This window comes from Nannospalax galili, unplaced genomic scaffold, assembly GCF_000622305.1.
Source record: "Nannospalax galili isolate Female #2095 unplaced genomic scaffold, S.galili_v1.0 scaffold1508, whole genome shotgun sequence".
NCBI lineage: Eukaryota > Metazoa > Chordata > Mammalia > Rodentia > Spalacidae > Nannospalax > Nannospalax galili.
In genome coordinates, this window is record NW_008358858.1 from 1263415 (window position 1) to 1282693 (window position 19279).

Genomic DNA, 19279 nt, shown 5'->3' on the forward strand with positions numbered 1-19279 from the left:
AGTACTTTCTGTATATTCTCCTATAAAAGAAACCAGAGGGGCTGGAGAGATGGCTCAGCAGTTAAGAACACTGGCTGTTCTTCCAGAAGACTTGGGTTCGAATCCCAGTACCCACATGGTGGCTAACAACTGTAACTCCAGTTCCAGGGGATCCAACAGCCTCTTCTGTCCTCTGAGGGCTTTGCATGACAAGGGTGCACTTACCTACATGCAGGCAATACATGCATACACATAAAATAAACCCCACAAAACAGGTTTTCCTACCACTTTATTTTTGCCTTGCTAGCACTACCCGTAAAACTTAACCATTAAGATTTTTTAAGCCAGCTGTGGTGGTGCATACCTGTTCGCTCAGTGCTTGGGAGGCTGAGATAGGAAGATTAAGGCAGGAAGGAAAAGTTCAAGGTCACCCTGGGCTATGTAGTTACAAGCTAGTTTGGACTACTGTGTCTCAAACATATCGCAAACCGCTTTCATAAAGCAAGACCAACCCCACAAAAAAGAAAAAAGGTGGCCACTGAGAGGCTCTGTAGGTAGACATTTGCCACCAAGCCTGAAGACCTGAGCTGGATCCCTGGGATCCACAGGCTGGAAGGAACCGACTCTGGAAAGTTGCCCCCTGACCTCGACATGCACATACACACCACAAAATGAATGAGTGGTAGAGATGCCACAATGCAGTGGTGCTTGAAAAAGCCCCTCTTGGGAGTAATTTAAAACCAAGAGTGAGCCTGATTTGTTCTCAGAACTTGTTTGGTTTTCTCTTGGAACTGTTCTTTCCCCCAGAGGGGTGGTCCCCATTTAAATAACACATCCAGCATGACATGGGAAAGAAATGAGGAACTTCAAGAGAAGCATTTTCTTTATGACCTGACCAAGAACAACACACATCAAACAGATGTTATCAATCTAATCCCACCTGTTGTTTGAACATAAACAGGATAATTCATTGCTTTCAACAATTTTCTACAATGCATTATTACATTGTAAATAACTATGATGATGTTAAATGAACTCAAAACATAAGATTAACTTTGGTTAGGTTAGGTAAGGCATTCCCAGAGGTCATTCCCACAAATAAATGTAATTATTTAAAAAGCAGGGTCTGGAGAGATGGCTCAGAGGCTAAGACAGCTGCTCTTGCAGAGGACTGGAGTTCAGTTCCCAGCACCCATATGGTAACAACTCCAGTTCTGAGGGTGTGTCTGACTCCCTCTTCTGGCCTCTGCAGGCATTGCATGACATGTGTACTCTTACATACATGCAGGTAAAACACGCATATGCTTAAAATGAAAACTTAAAAAGTAAAATTCTAATTTTCCTGTCTCCCAAGTGTTGGGATCACAGTCCTGTGCCACCACACCAAGCAGTTTACCACTTTAAAAACAGATTACTGGGGCAGGAGAGTTGGCTCAGTGGCTAAGAGTACTGATTGCTCTTGCAGAGAACCTGGGTTGGATTTCCAGCACCCACATGTAGGCTAACAAACAACCTTCCATAACATACCAGTTCCACAGGAATCTAATGCCTTGTTCTGACCTCCACCATCATTGCATGACACAGATGTACTTATATACATGCAGAAAATATACTCATCCACATAAATATTAAAAAATAAAATTTTTTTTTTGGTCTTTTTGAGACAGGGTCTCCTTGCAGTCCCAGCTGGCCTTGAAACTTGCTATGTAGACCAAGCTGGCCTCGAACTCACAAAGATCCACCTGCCTCTGCCTCCCAAGTGCTGGGATTAAAGGCATGCGCCATCACGCACAGCTAAAAATAAAATATTTTTAAAAACCAAGATTATACCAGACATGGTGGTGTATACCTTTAATCCCAGCACTTGGAAGGCAGAGGCAGGTGGATCTCTGAGTTCAAGGCCAGCTAGGTCTACATAGCAAGTTTCAAGGCCAACTGGGACTGCAAGAAGACCGTCTCAAAGACAAAAAAAAAAAAAAAAAAAAATTGTGAAATATATTTGAGATTACTTTGAATGAACATATTATAGATTTATAAATTACATATAAATTAAATATTGCACAACCTTGTAATTTCAGTTAGCACTCTAAAATCTTTTTTATTATTTTATGTGTATGTGTGTATTGCCTGCACGTAGGTAAGTGCACTCATGTTGTGCAATGCCCACGGAGGACAGAAGAGGCTGTTGGATCCCCTGGAACTGGAGTTACAGACAGTTGTTAGCTGCCATGTGGGTGCTGGAATTCAAATCCAGGTCTTTTGCAAGAACAGCCAGTGCTCTTAACTACTGAGCCATCTCTCCAGCCCCTCTCTAAAATATTTTTTAAAAATTTACTGTGTATGAATGTTTTGCCTGAATGTAAGTGCAAAGTAGGGGCTGGAGAGATGGCTTAATGGTTAAGAGCTTGTATTGCTCTTCCAGAGGCCCTGAGTTCAATGCCCAGCACCCACATGAGGCAGCTACAGAGCTATAACTTCATACTTCAGCTAGAGGCTTTGACACCTCTGGTCTTCATAGACACCCGTATTAATGTGCATACACACACACACACACACACACACACGGATGTGTATTGTGTATATGTTTAAAACCAATTAACTTTGTAGTACTGACAAAAGGAACTTAGGTCCTTGAACATACGAGTTGTACACTTAGCCCCTAATTTTGGATTTTGAGAAACAGAAAAAAACAAAACCAAGCCAAACGATATGGAAAAAGTGTATTAGGCTACGTAGGCTGAGGGTTTCCTGGAGTTTGTTGTGAGAAAAGACCAGGTCTTATCCAAGTTGTCCAACCTATGGCTCCAAAGCTACATGCTTCGAAGTACAGCTATGAATGCAGACCAACATATTTAGATACCAAAGCCACGTAATGTTAAAAAGTTGCACACACCTCTGCATGACCGTCTTTGTGGCCATGTTTAGGTTTTATTGAGTTTGCAATGGAAAACCATGTTATTTTGTGGGAAAATCACCTGGAACAATTTGTTTTGCAACCATTCCTCTGGAGCTCTGAGGTAGAGGCTGGGAATAAGAATGGATGGATGCAGAGACTTAAATTACCACAAGACTTTTAGTGTCCAGGCCAGAGCAGCAACTTGGATTAGAATGAAGTGGCGAATAGAAAGTTTCAGATTCAATTTTAAGAGTAAGAGTCAAAAGAAACAGAGGCCAGAGAGGGAGGGGAAGACAATGAAATGCCGCAGTTCATGACTGAGGTGGTGAGCAGCACGTATGTTTTCATGTGTTTGTGTGGCTGCACGTGCACATGTGGAGGCCCAAGGCTGAAGGTAGGAGTTTTTGGTTATTCTCCACCTTACTCAGACAGTCTCTTCCACTTATTTCTGTCAATACTCGTAACTTCTGTAACCTCTGGCAAAATCAACTCTCTATGCTGCATGCATCAGATGTGGTCCTAGACTTTAGTCTACCTGGTAATGAAGCCCACACTCCATTTGCGGTGTAACCCTGGACAAATTTCTTCACCTATAAGTACGACCCCAAAGGGTCATTGGGAATCACATCACACTGAACTATGCCTTTACATCTTCCCCATCTACCAGGTATTTGCAAATTTATCTCCTCAGATTCTACATATACTAATCAAGATTAGGGCAAGAGACTGGCCATTGTTAAGTATTCATTTGTAACAGCTCAATGAGATTTTTCCGTTTGTAGAAGGTAAGGGTTTTAGAAGGAATTTGAAAACCTTGTAGTATTCCTCTAATTTTCCTAAATTATAAACACTTTAATCTTACAAATTTCTAGGGTTTTTCTATCTTTAAAGAACCCTTTCTGGGAGAGACAGCTCAGTGGTTAAGAGCACTGGCTGTTTTTGCTGAGGACTTGGGTTTGATTCCTAGTACCCACATGGCAGCTAACTGTCCTTAACTACAGTTTCAGATCTAACACCTTCTTCTGACCTCTGCGTGCTGACATGAACCCAGGTCCTCTATGACAGCAGTCAGTGCTCTTCACCACAGAAACATCTCTCCAGCACCACCCTCCCCCTCAAGATGAGATCTTGCTCTGTAATACTTGTTGGCCAATATTTACAAAACGCTACCTCAATTTTTTGAGCATTGGAAAGACAGGAGTGTGCACCACCACATCTGGCACTTGCACTTAATTAGTATTCTGTTTTTTCTTTTTCTTGAGACAGGGTCTCCCTATAGCCCCAGCTGACCTGGAACTTGCTATGGAGACCAGGCTGGCCTTGAACTTACAAGACCTGCTTGCCTCTCTGCTTCCCGAGTGCTGGGATTATAAAGCGTGTGCCAGCCACCATGCCTAGCTTCTTTCATGGTTTATCGGGTTTTTAGTATAACCCACCCCAACTGCTGCCACCAGCGTCTTCTTTAGCCCAGGTTGACCTCAAACTGGTTATGTTTCAAAAGATGGCACTTTGAGCTCATAAGATACTTCTGTTTCAAACTCCCAAGTATACTGGGGTTATAGGCATGTTTTACCACACCTAACTTGAGAGCATCTCATTTATTCAAGATGATGTTGCAAACATTTAAGTCTTTACTCACTGTCCAAATACAGTACTATAGGTTGTACTTTACTAGAAGTTGGTACTATGTAAGTGAACTTGCAACTGTACACACATTATCGGGTCAGTTCATTGAACTTGACCCAGCATATAGTGTATGTTAATATTTGACTTCTCATTCCTATGAAATGGTTAACTTACAAATGAACTAGTGGAAATTGGAGACAAAAACCCATGCATACAGAAAGCCCAGGCTATACCTATGATCTCAGCATTTGGGAGATGCAGGCAGGAGAGGAATTCAAAACCAGCATAGTGAATGTGAGGTCAGCCTGGGCTATACCAAATTTTGTCTCAAAGGTCCAGCAAGATGGCTCAGTGGGTAAAGGCTTTTCCTGTCAAGCCTGACAGCCCGTTTTTGATTAAAAATACAATTGCCACTCTAAGTTTCAACCTTTTTGTGACATATCTCATGTGAGTTGGGTTACAGGTGTGGACCACTATTCTCAGAATAAGGGAGCTTAAGAAACTGGCCAGGTGATACCTCAGGATTCCAGATTTTCTAAATCTATTTTTATGTGTATTGAATGTTTTGCCTGCATGCTAATAAGTGCATCTGTGGCTAACAACCATCCATAATGCCCACACTGTCTCACCTCTGTGGGCACTGCTTGACGTGGGTACTCTTACACACCTGCAAGCAATATGCTCATACACATAAATACTAAAAAAGTTAACGTGTTAAAAATAATTCTGAGACATAGCCTCATGTACCTAGGCTGGCCTTGACTGCATACCTATGGAAAACTTCAAACTTCTGATCCTCTTGCCTCTACCTCCTAAGTACTAGGATTCCAAGGATGGGCTACCACAGCCGTTGTATGGGATGTTGGGGATCAAAATCAGGGCTGTCTGCATGCTGGACAAGCACTCTACTTGCTGTAGCAATGTGCCCCAGCTCCCAAGAGAATTTTAAATCCCTAAAATCTAGTTTAAGATTGGTACCAGTAAGACTATCAAATGATCCCTGTTGACATGTCTGTTCTTTGCCCAACATAACATTTCATATCCTTCTAAACACTCAAATGTTAAAACAGCATGTCATTAGCTTTCAACAATCTAAATGTTAACCAATGCTAAATAAAAGGGGGCTATTAATGAATGACATTCGAGTAATTTCAAGGTTAAAAAACACACAGCATTAAAGGACTAGATCTGCAATACACTCTTTTAAATTTACACAATTTCATTCATCACCATTAAATATTTCAAGTTTAATAGTATATATTTATAGTTGTACTTTGGTTCTTTAAAGATTTGACTAAGTATTTCTAGGTGATCACGTTGATTATAGAGTTTGAGTCAGACCATATAGTTAAGATCTGCTTTTAACAAACACTAGAAACAAAGACCATTAGGATCCTTTCCGCACCAATCTTGTATATTTGTCTCCCAGGAGTTTTGTATCAAAGAATTAAAAAAAAAAAAAAATCAAAAGCACTTGACACTGATATGTTGGTAAAGTTAATTAATAAAGACAAAAGCAGGTATAGTTTAATGTATTTTAATAGCAAACTTACAGGAACAGCACAGAAGACAGACAACATTAAAAACATGTACTTGCATGTAGGACAACTCAGTTAGAAAAGTATAGTGAATGGATGGAATCTACTGTATGATAAAAAGGCTACAAACACCATTTAGTTGCCGTCAATAAGAAATTTACTTATTTTAAAAAAATCCAAATGCTGGCATAGTCCAGAAAAATTTAACAGGTTTATTTATAATTGTTATAAAGTTGAACTGTTGAAACTTGTTCACTGAAGCATTTACTGAAACATTTTGACTTGCATTAATGCTTTACATCCTGCATTTATATTAAAAATTCACACACAAATGAAAATGAAAAACTGCCAATACCTGATTTCTGTCCCCTATTTTCCACTCGCAATCATATACTTAGGTACCTTTTGACCCCATGGAAAAAAATATCTAACATTCAGAACTACTGATAACAGGAAGAAGAGGAAAAAAAATTTTAGAATGAAATGCTTCCCCCATAGTGGATTCTTAAGCACATTCTCCACGTATGCGGCGTGCTAGCTGGATATCTTTTGGCATAATTGTTACACGTTTGGCATGGATAGCACACAGGTTGGTATCTTCAAAAAGGCCAACCAGATAGGCCTCACTTGCCTCCTGCAACAATAATAAAGAAGAATTACTAACAGTTTTACTTCCCACAGCTAAGATAGTTACACTTTAAAAACCTACCTCATGAGAACCTTACCATTTTGTCAAATTTTACATAAAAAACCTGTTAAATGCTTAAGTCTATAAATTTTTATAAAATCATACAAATCAATTTTCCTAAGACATTTCGATTTTTCTAGTGTTAATGTGATTTCTAATACACAGAAATGCCTTGAAGAAATCCAACTAGGTCTCACATTTTCATCCTACAAATGGAGTTGACCAGTCTGATAACTAAGCCAGTCCAGTCTCATTCTGAATCTCACTCACTTTTCAATACTTAACACACCTTGGCAACTGCAACAGACACCTGTCTCATCCAATGATCCTCAGTCTACTTTCTTGTACTTTCAAGGTGCTGAGTAGTACATTTAGGGCATCGTGTATATGATCTGCGGGCTTTCCCAACTAAGCAGTCCTTGTCCTGTGTTGTTCTCAGTTTTCGAAGTCCTGAAGTCATCTCGGATGATTTCGCATTTACTTTTACCACACAACCTGCTCCAAAGTGCCTACTTATAAATATCCTCACCTGTAAACAGCATCTGCTGCCCTCTAGTATGCTGAGCCTGTCCTGTGCCCTCCCCCCTTCCAATATAAGATTCTTTAAGGGCATATTATTCATGTCACCACTCAAAAACGCTGGCTGTATGGAACCATTCACTGACACTTATCTTCCATCTGAAGAGGAAATGGGGGAGCCACTTCACATCACTCACCATAATGTAAACTGCCAGTACATCTTACAGTTGTCTAAATGAACACCTTTTCTTGTTTTGTTTTTCTCCTTTGAGATTGGGTCTTGCTATGTAGCCCTGCCTAGTCTGGAAACTCGCTACTGAAGTCCAGGCTAGCCTAGTACTTCTGAGATTCTTCTGCTTCCAACTCACAAGTGCAGGGATTACAGACACGTGCCACCACAGCGGCTGCATTCTCATTTTGAAATGAAAACACAAAAACCTAAAGCAAAACAAAAAGCCCCCTACCATTTACGTTTTAACAGTGGCAGTCTGCCCGGGACAGAATGGTGAATGTCTATAATCCAGGCTGAGCCAGGATTCCCTTTAGTTCCAGGCCAGTTTCCTTTCACTCCCTCCCCCCTGAATAGTCACCAGCACAACAGTTTTAGATTTGGAGCATGACTGATTTGGTCCTTTCTTCTTCCTCCTTCTGTGTTAGGATAACTTCTCTGTTCAAGATATATTTAGAGTAGGGCTGGAGAGATGGCTCAGGGGGGCAAGGGTATGTACTAAGCCCGACAAGAGTTCCATCCCTGAGACCCACATGGTGGATTAAGAGAACTGCTTTCTGTAGTTGTCCAGATGCTTACACATGTGCTATGGTATATATGTGGACAGGCAGAAAGTTAAAAAAAAAAAAAAAAATTTAAGGTAGGTGTTGGGGGTGAACCTTAGTGGCAGTATGCTCCTCACCACCACCCCCAACTCCCTTCACCAATACTTCACAATAAAACTGAGACTCTGCTTTTAAAAACATGAACAAAAGGGATTTGAGGAGGAATATGCTCAACATACAATATATACATGCAGAAAAGAATTTAAAGATCGCTAAAACACAAATTGTTACACTGTCTTGCTTTGTCAATCTCCTTGCTCCTCCAAACTTCAGTGCCAAAGAGAGGGCTTTGTGCACGCTAACAAGAGCTATCATCAGAGCTACACCTGAGCACTGTGAATGTGTGACCTGCAATGAAGGTGCCCTTCTGTGTTTGCACAGGCATGCTTGTGGAAGCCAGGTCAATCTCAGGCATTGTTTCCTCACGAGCCGCATACCTACATGTGGGCATGTAGAGCAGAGGCAGCACCAGGGTCTTGTCAGCTGCTCTCCACCTTTTTTTGAGATAGACTCCACTGAATCCAGAGCTCACAAATTTGGCTAGGCTGAAGCTCCAAGGATGTGCCTGTTTCTCAAGTGTTAGGATTACAGATGGTGTGCTTGGCTTCTTTTGTGGGTATTGGGGATCTGAATTAAGGCGCTCATGCTTGTGTGGTAAGCACTTTTTTTTTTTTAACTTTTTATAAAATAAAAAGACAAAAAACAAAACAAAACAAAAACAGCTGAGCATAGTGGCAACATGCCTTTAATCCCAGCACTTGGGAGGCAGAGGCAGGAGGCTCTCTTTGAGTTTGAGGCCAGCCTAGTCTACATAGTGAGTTCCATGCCAGCCAGGGCTACAGGGAGACCCTGTCTCAAAAAGACAAAAAAAAAAAGTGTTTATGTGTATGGGCGTTTTCACCTACATCTAAGTGTACCATGTGCACACAATGTTTAGAGGCCAGAAGAGGGTATGGATTCCCCCTGGAACTGGAGTTACGGACAGTTGTTAGATACCACACAGGTGCTGGGAGTCAGTGCTCTTAACTGCTGAGCCTTCTCTCCAGCCCTCACTCCTTGTTTTTTGATGCTTGTCACTGGGATCTGGGTTTTGCTAATCAGGCTGGGCTGGTTGACCACAGAGTCCCAAGGCTCTGCCTGCCTCCATCTCTACAGTATGGGAAACAAAAGATCTACTACCATGCCTGTTTTTTGTTTTGTTTTTTTTTTCCCCATTACAGCTTTAACATATTCACTAACAATTTCCAGAGCAAAGATACATCTTTCAAAATTGGCTGTAAATTTTTAGGTTCACAGTTGAATTAATATAGTTATACAATACTGAACTCAGTATAAACCCTATAAGACATAAAACTGAATGAAGTCTTAACTCAATTTTAATGCTACTAACACTTAGATGTTTGCACACATCTCTAATCTCTATGTATCTGATCATTACTAGCCACAGTTGGTTACACTTGGATCCTTGGCACCTGAGTATAGATATAAAGTCATCAGGTAGATTTCAATGGTAATGTTTTTCACCTCTACTAATTAACATGAAGCAAATTTTTATGCTTCTTCCTCAAATATAACTCATTTTTAAAATTTGATTTGTGTGTATATCATACAGAACATCCCAAACAATCTTATTCATCTATATACCCACTTCCCAAATGGCACCCTCCCACAGCACCCCCTCCATATACTCTGTCATCCGTTACTGTCCAATGTGTTGTTGGCACCCCTAGCCATTCCCCAGTGCTTGTCCATCTGCTGAATCTAGTTAGCCTATCTATATAAGAGTTCCTTGTTTTAGGAAGATCGGCTCTTCCTCATCTAGCAGCAATCAGTTGTCAATATTCCTTCAGGTAAGATTGGGGTCTGCTGTTCATTTTCCCAGTTCTATGCTGGTTTACTGTCTGGGAGTCTCTTGGGCCACCCTGGCCAACAACTCAAAAGGAAGGTATCTCTTGCCTGACATTGTTTCTTGTTATATAGGCTTTAGCTATATACATGAACTCTTAAAAAATACTGACCCCTTTAATATTTGGTTATACTTTCCTTTTGGGTGTTTAAGACCACACAGTTGGCACAGATAAACCATTTATTTTTACTCTTAAGGCCATTTGAGGATCTGTTCCTCAGGGGTCACAGGGGCTTGGGAAGAGCCCTTGGCTCCTTTCTTTTACCAGTTCCATCTATGTGAAGATAAGTCAAAGGTCCTGCTCGACCATGGCTGTCTTCACTTGGAAGCATGGAAGAAATGTTCTGCCTGCCTCCACCTCTACAGTACGGGAACCACAAGACCCACTACCATGCCTGGTTTTTTCTGTGTGTTCTACCTGCATGTATGTAGGTGCACCCATGTGTGTGCAATGCTTGCAGAGGCATGAAAGAAAGCACTGGATCTCCTGGAACTGGAGTTACAGGCAGTTGTTAATTGTCATGTGGGTGCTGGGAGCCAAAAGCAGGTCCTCTGCAAGAACAGCCAGTGCTCTTAACTGCTGAGCCATCTCTCTAGCCCCATGCCTGGTTTTTATATGGGTGCTGGGGATTGATCCTAAGTCATCATGCTTGCAAGGCAAGCAATCAAGTGAACTATCTCTCTAGCCCCTACCTCTCTATCCTTTAAAACCTCTTACCTGTAGGTCTTAGCTTAAAACTATTTCATGATAATGTCCTTGTTCCTAGTGAAGGTAAACTCCAATTCCTTTGCCTTCACACAGACCCTACTATGGATCAGTCAACTTTTAATGCCCTTCATTTAACTGTTAAAAGAAAGCACCTTGTTCATATGTAGATAGTCTGCATTTACTTTTTAAAAAAATACCTACCCCTAATTAAGAAAATCTCTAGTTGGACCTGATAGTCCAGGACTCTGATCCCAAATACTCTGGAGGACATCACAAATTCAAGAATAGCCCACGTAATTTAGCAAGATGCACCCTGCTTCCTGGTAGTAAACAAATAATAACAAAAATTTCTCTTCTAGGAATGAGCATGTAGCTCAGTGATAGAGCACTTGTCCTACACGTGGAAGGCTTTAGGTTTGATTCCCAGCACTGGGAAGGAAAATAAAAAAAACCCCAACCCCTTTCTACGCAATTCATCCCTCATCTCACCGATTCCAAAGGCATAATCTTTACTATCCAGGGATAATTCTTAGAATAGTCTACAAGTGGGTTAAAAAGTCTGGAAAGCAGCCCAATGAGATGGCTCATTGGGTAAAACTGCTTTCTGCCCAAACTGACAACCTAGTTTGGGCCCCCAAAACCCACCTGGTAAAAGAACGGACTCTTCCAAGTTATCCTCTGATGACTACACGCACACAATTTTTTTTTCGACACAGGGTCTCAACTTTGTAGCTCTGGCTGGCCTTGAACTGGGATTAAAGATGTAGGCTACCACCACCCGACCATGCACAAATTAAAGTTAAAAAATGTCTGGAAAGCATAGCATATTGTAGCCTGGTCTTAAGGTTATAATGCTGAAACTCTGTTGTTCTGCAGAAAGAAACCACTTTATTTCATTTAATTCAGCTTTAGGATTATGCAAACCTAAAGTGCTTTTGTGAAATGCAGCACAAGTGGCTAAGGGACTAGCTCATAGGTGCCATGCTCCTGAGACTATGCAGAGTGGTATCTACTGGCTTGCTTGTGACAATTCACATGTGGCAGCAAAGGGTCTCACTGCTATATTAGAACTGTCAGGTCAGCTCTGGACATTACTGAATTCAAAAGGGCTGGACCATAACACATACATTCCCAATTTTATTACCAAATGTTCCAAAGTCTCTTAAGCATTAAAATTATAGAGCCACATTAATCTGTAAATCGCTGGATACAATTTTGAAACAATGGCAGAAGAAAAAACATCTTATGGCTAGAGGGCAATTTCTAACATCTGTATTTATGTCCTCTCATACCATGACAAAACACTACTGTCATGGCTGCAGAGATGGCTTAGCAATTAAGAGCACTGGCTACTCTCGCCTAGGACCCAGGCTCAGTTCCCAGCACACTCATGACAGCTAACAACTGTCTGAAACTCCATTGCTGGGGGTTCTGATGCCCTCTTCTGGCCTGAGTGGGCACTGCATGATACAGATGCACTTACACACATGACAGCAGTGCACTCATACATAAAAATTTAAAAACTCAAAAAAACCCCACAAAAACTCAAACCAACCACTGTTGTTCATCCTTAATATAAAGGGTATTTTGGTTCAAGCTCTCTGACATTAAGGGTAAAGGCTAAATACTACATGGGTCAATTCTGGATTATCAGTAACAAATTTTAATCTCTCCTCTACCACTCACTAAATAAACTATACACATATTCCCTCCCTGACTCCCACCCCAATCTATCTATGGTTTTCACCCAAGTACAAGGATTACAAGCATGGTAACACTACACTGGCACACTTCAGGGTCCACCTGTAGCACCAGCCAGCCCTGGACTCACTATGCAGACCAGGCTGGCCTTGAACTCACAAAGATCTGCCTGCCTCTGCCTCCCAAGTACTGGGATAAAAGGCGTGTGCCACTATGCCTGGCTCACTTCATAATTTTTTAAAAAAAGATTTACTTTATGTATGTGTGAGTGTGTGCGAGCAGGTGCCCACGAGGCCAGAAGAGGACACTGTATTATTAATTTTTTTTTGGTCTTTTTGAGACAGGGTCTCCCTGTAGCCCCAGCTGTCCTGGAACTATGTAGACCAGGCTGGCCTTGAACTCACAGAGATCCGCCTGCCTCTGCCTCCTAAGTGCTGGGATTAAAGGCGTGGCTACCACGCCTGGCCGACATTGTATTATTTAGCTGGAGTTACAGGCATTTGTGAGCTGTCTGATACAGGGTGCTGGGAACTGAACTCAGGTCCTCTGAAGAGCAGTAAGTCCTCTTAACCATTACACCATCTCTCCCAGTCCCCACATTTCATAAATTCTAAACAACTTTTATTAACAGTATATTATGCCCGTCCTGGTGGCATAGGTCTGTAATCCTAGCTAGCCATGAGGTGGAGGCAGGAGGACTGCATGTTCAAGACAAGGTCTGCTTTAACAACTGAGACTGCCTCAAAAGTTTAAAAAAAAAAAAAAAGCAGGGGAAATAGTGGTGAAGGGCTTGCTAGCATGTTAAGAGGGCCTAGGTTCAACCTCTACAACCACAAACAAAAATAGGATTCAAAATCATTCAAAGTTTTAGGAACCCATTGGGGCTCTTGGAATGTATCCCCCATGGTCTTATTGTATTTAATAGTTGTGAATTATGTGGGTTTGTTTTTCAGGAAGGGTCTCATTATATAGCAGCTCTGGCTGGCCCCAAACCCTCTCTGTAGACCAGGCTGGTCTTGAACTCAGTCTCCCTCCACCTCCAGAATGCTGGGCCTTTTTAAAGGCATGGGCTACCCTGCCCCAAAAATCATAGTCTCCCTGTAGCCCCAGTTGGCTATCCAGTTCCAGGGGATCTGTCGCCCTCTCCTGGCCTCTGTGGGCTTTGCAAAAACAGGTGCACCTTACATGTAGGCAAAACATTCATATATGAACAGAAAAACTCCCAGGGACTTGTATATGCTAAGCTAGTGCTGGACCACTGAACCACATCTCCAAACTTTATACAGCTATAACTTAAAAACAATACAATATGTATGCTTAAAAACAAAAAACAAACAAACAAAAAACCCAAAAAACAAAAAACAACTTGTAACAAAGGCTTCTCTCTCTTTTGTTGACAGGGTCTAATACATGTAGACTTGGCTGGTCTGAACTGGCTATGTAGACCAGGCCAGCCTTGAACTCAAGAGATCTGCCTGCTTCTACCTCCTTGAGTGTGTATGTGCCCCCTTCTCCCAGCAATATTATTCTTTTCAGGTATGGTGACATACATATGCAATCCCAGTTCTCAGGAAGTGGAGGCAGGAGGATCAGGAGTTCAAGGTCAGCCTTAACTACTCTTATGGCAGGGTGATAGGAGATCATTTCATATCTATGACAGGGCTACATGAGACCTTTCAACAAACCATAAAAAAACAAATGCCGGGTGTGGTGGCGCATGCCTTTAATCCCAGCACTTGGGAGGCAGAGGCAGCCAGATCTCTGTGAGTTCAAGGCCACCCTGGTCCACATAGTGAGTTCCAGGACAGCTGGGGCTACAGGGAGACCCTGTCTCAAAAAGACCAACCAACCAACCAAACAAACAAACAAACAAAAAACAGTAGGTCTGAGGTGGCCATGGAAGCTGAAGAGCCTTATTCTCAAAAAGACCAACCAACCAACCAAACAAACCAGTGAACACAAATAAGATAGATATATAAATTTTGCTTTAAAAAAAAAAAAATCACTCATGGCTACTATGTAACTGAATAGCAAGCAGCAAGGATGAACATTTACACAGGAAGGATTTTAAAGAGCGCTGGGCATGATAGCACACGCCTTTAATCCCAGTACTGATGCAGAGGCAAGGGGATCTGTGCGATTGAGGCTGGCCTGATCTACAGAGTTCCAGGCTAGCTGGGGCTACAGGGAGACCCTGTCTCAAAATAAAAATAATAAGAAAAACAAAACAAAACAAAATAAAAAGACAAGAGTGCTTCAACCTAAATGCTTAGTAATATCAATTGACAAAGCTTTACTACTGACATGTAAGCTAAAAAACAAAACAAACAAACAACAACCCCCCCCCCCCGACAAACCCCACTCCACTTTCAAGTGCAATGTTGTACTAAACATAGTCCTGCTAATAATAATTAAAAAACAATCCTAGCAGCTTTACACCCATCTTGGGAATCTTAGTAGTTTTGATTTACTCATGATAGAAGAATCAAGCAGCTATTAAAACAAAAAATAGTCTTAACAGTATAGAAAGATTTTGATAGTTGAAATTTCAATAATTTCAATCCACTAAGAATTTGATACCTATTCTTAGAATTCACCAATCAAATGAAGTTTAGACTAACCATAGAAACAGCTCGACCAATTATACTTCAGGGTGGAATCCACCTATCAAATCTTTTCCACAAAAAAAGCCAGGCACAGCAACAGCAGCTTTGAAAAACCTCCAATGGGGATGCAGTGGAGCCCAGCAATCTGCATTTTTCATTACCCCATGCTTCTGACAGGGGTGGCAATTTTACCATATTCTGAGAGAACAAGGATTGAAAAATGCCAACCACACAATATAAACTGGGTTATTTAGGCAACCAATGCTAATTATACCTATATATCTAACAAGTATCTTTCTCCTGTTAATTTTAACTATGTCAATAAGGTGTGATGGTGTATGCCTTTAATTCTAGGACTCAAGAGGCAGAGGCAGACAGATCTCTGTGAGATCAAAGGCCAGCCTGTTCCACATAGTTCCAGGCCAACTGGGGCTATATAGTGAGACCCTGTTTCAAACAAACCCAAAAGACACATTTTTTAAAAAAACCTTGTCCTGTCACTAATATTTCATATACACAACCATCTCTATAACAGTGTTCTGGACACGAGAATTAAAGATTAAATTCATTATGCTTCCCATTTAAGGTGAAATCCATAGTCCCTTTTATAGCAAAGAACTAAGTCCTTGCTCCTTGGCAGATCCACTGGTTCAAGCACCTCTTCTTCCTATCACAGCCTAACCTTAACTACACTCTGTAATTCTGGAATGCGGCCTAATGCTTCTTTAGGTGTACGAAGACATTCAAATACATCTTTTATACAAGTCACTGTTGTTTGAAAGAGTGACTTAACAGATTTCTACTCCTCTATCATCTTTATGTCCCACAGCACCCATAAACCAAGCTGGGGAAGTTGTAAACACTGTTTTATACAATGCTTAAAAAATTCTAAATGGTACAATAAATGTGCATTAGGCTTTAGAATCAAATTAAGATTCTGCCATTTTTTATGTACATGACCTTGAGCATTTAGCCTTTAACAGTCAAATCAACCACCTTGCAGGTTTGTAAGTTACACGAAAAGACTTACAAGTGCTTTTGGTACACAGCATGACCCCCAAACACTTAAGGGTCTTCCCTACCCACCAATTTACCTGCAAAGCACCAATAGCTGCACTCTGGAAGCGCAGATCTGTTTTGAAGTCCTGAGCAATTTCTCGCACCAGACGCTGGAAGGGGAGTTTGCGGATCAGAAGTTCAGTGGACTTCTGATAGCGTCTAATTTCACGGAGTGCCACAGTACCAGGCCTTAGAAAAAAATTCACATTAAAGAAATTATTAAATCCATACGACACAAAGTGGTCAGCTTTAAAGACATGCAATTAATTTTTCAAAAAACAAACCACAACTATTTCTTAGCATCGAATTTCACATTATCATTTTATGACCTGAATAGGCAACTCATTAAGAGAAAGATAACCTTTAACATCAAAAACCATGAAACGGCAGTATAACAAACAAGGCCCTTTCCCTTTTTTAAATTTGTACACATATGACTATCAGCTTGTGCTAAGAACCTGGAGCTGGGCATGGTGGTGCATACTTGTATCCCAGAACTTAGGAGGCAGAGGCAAGAGGTTCCATGAGTTTGAGGCCAGCCCCAATTACATAATGAGTTCCTGGCCAGCCAGGGTTAGAAACCCTCCCTTAAAAAAAAATTACAACATGTATTGTTAGGCTATACATAACCAACAACGAATATTTAGCTTGGCACCTCTCTCCTTTGCCCCTCCTGCACCTTAGATTATTATTTTTAAAGCTGTAAAGACTTACCAACAAAAGTCAATACACTTAAAATACAAATGTGGTTATTTAATCTCCCAGAACTGTCACCTGTCATGATTAAACTTGAAAACTCCTGATTGCTCACTGTTTCTTCAACATGGAAGTTTTTTTTTTAAACTGACCATAATCTACCAAAAAAATAAAATAAAAAAAATTACCCCTAATTCTGTCTTATTTCTTCTACTGTATGAGCTTTTAACTGTAAAATCATCTAAATATGGGCAACTCCTGCCCTCTAATGGCAGATGTTCTTAACAACACTGCTTAGATAAAAACTAATAAAGGACGGGAAGACTAAAATAAAACGTTAATAGTCAGGAAAGCCCGTACTGAGTGTTTCCCTATTTTACAAGTGAGGAAGGACAAACTAAAAAAAGTATTAAAAAAACAAATCACTTTACTAGAAAAAAATTTAGAAATAGCTAATTAAAATGTTAATGTAGTCTATTAACGTTTTCAATGAGTACTGGATCTTTAGGTTTTTAAGATGCGATTATGGCTTTAAAATTATGTTTGCAATAGAATGTAGTAAGTTATAGACATATATATAGAAAACAGGCATATATATCTCAAACAGTAATAAATAATCAAAAGGGGGGAAACACTGTTTCCCTAAAGGAAAAAGTTACTGTCATCCATCTTTTAAATCAATTACAAGAGACTCTGTTCCATTTCCTCCTTTTTATAAATACCTGTAACGATGAGGTTTCTTCACCCCTCCAGTAGAGGGCGCACTCTTGCGAGCGGCTTTTGTAGCCAGTTGTTTCCTGGGTGCTTTACCACCGGTGGATTTGCGAGCAGTCTGCTTTGTACGAGCCATGGTACAGACACCTCCTTACTTACCTACCAGCGTTAAAAAAAAACAAAAAACACCACATTCAACTAAAATAAATTTGCCTGCCACCCCTCCACCTGGAAACTAATGAGCACAGAGGGAAAAAAAGTCCTTAATGTTATATAATTAATTTCAAAGGGTGCAAATTACGTCTACGATCCAAACATGACTTAAAACTAGAAAATTGTCAGTATAATACTAAAAATGCCAATTCCGAGCGACAAACGGCCAAAACCAGTAGGACCCCCCCGCATCAGCTCTCGATCCAATTTCTTTAATTAAAGTAGAAATTAGCAATGTCTGTAAACATTCGATCCACAAACAAGTCAAATGAACGAAGCCAAAAACCACAGAACGTTCGAGTCAAATTACGCCCCCCCCAAAGGTTTCAAGCCGCCCCCCCCCGCGCTTGGCAGTTGATAGATTGCTGTGAATATCTGAAAACATTCTTGGATTTTTTTTTTTTTTTTTTTTTTGCATCTTTACAGTTATGTTGCTAAAAAGGCTTCTGGAAAGACAAGAACAACAGCTCTGGGCAGCGAGCATTCCACAAAGCCGTCCTCCCGGGATCGGCGATGCTGCCAGCGAGCGCCCCGCACCCAGGCTCTAATTAGCGCCCGGCCGCCGGCCCACCCAGCACCACATAAACTTTTGCTTCTGCCTCCCCCGGGCCCTGGGCACAGGGTCCCCGGGACGCCCGCCTCGCCCCGGGCACCTCGCGCGGACCCGAACCGGGCTTCCCAGAGCAGCACAAAATGGAAACAATTGCAAAACGTCTCCGATTCCCTTCCCGACAGACAAAACAGCAAATCGCTCGAAAATACCCCTTCTCCCTTGCCACGTGCCGCTCTCCAAAATACAAAAGTTTTTTTTTCTGTATATGTTTTTCTGCATTTCATATGCATCAAGTTTCCGTTTCTCCAAAAAAGGGAAAAAAATGTTTTCAATTTTTTTTTCCTCCCATTTTAAAATGGGGAAGAGAGAAACGGGGGGAAAAAAATATGGTCGGTGACCAGAGACGAGACAAGATGGTGAAGCTCAGGAACAACTGTGGGGAGGCAGCAAAAAGCGAGTTAGCCCGGGCTGGGAAGCGGAGCCCATTTCACCCCTTTGGCGTCCGAAAAACCGGGGCCCGGGACCCGGAGATGGCAGTTGAGGGGCACGCGCGGGTCGTGGTCGAGGTCTGGGGTCCGGTGAAGCGACGGCGGACGCGATTTCCGCGAAGAAAGAGCCGCCGGGGCGCGGAGGGCGAGCACCCGCCGCGGCAGCGCCGGGCTGAGGCGGAGCCGGGAGCCGCCGCCGCCCGGGAGCCCAACTCGCTTCGCGCCGACGCTTTGGGGCCAAAAAGTTTGCCCGCCGAGCCTCGGGAGCTGCGGGGAGCCTCCGCGGCCCGCCAGACCCCCGCTCGGGGGCTCACGGTGAGCGGGGCCCGGCTCCAGGGACGCGGGCGGCCGGGAAAACTTACCCCCCTTCTCCTTCGGCTGGAGCTCGGCGAGCGAGTGGCGGCGCTGGCGTGAGAGAGCGGCGGCGGCGCGGCGGCGGCTGCGAACACAATTGAAAGATGGCTGACACCGAGCCTATCCCCCACACTCGCCGCCCCGCCCCGCGCCGCGCGCCGGCCAATCACACACAATGGAGGGAAGGCTCGGCCCCGCCC

General features: G+C 42.1%; 1 protein-coding gene across 1 annotated transcript; it reads right to left on the reverse strand.

The window, feature by feature from the left end:
* Window positions 1–6022: 6022 nt before the first annotated feature.
* On the reverse strand, window positions 6023–19219 carry LOC103725105 (histone H3.3). Its single transcript, XM_008822377.3, has 4 exons — window positions 19088–19219; window positions 17480–17630; window positions 16097–16250; window positions 6023–6673 (listed from the first exon to the last, which is right to left on the reverse strand). The coding sequence occupies exons 2-4, from the start codon at window positions 17605–17607 to the stop codon at window positions 6545–6547; spliced, it is 411 nt and encodes a 136-aa protein (XP_008820599.1). The 5' UTR covers window positions 17608–17630; window positions 19088–19219; the 3' UTR covers window positions 6023–6544.
* Between the last annotated feature and the right edge of the window lie 60 nt (window positions 19220–19279).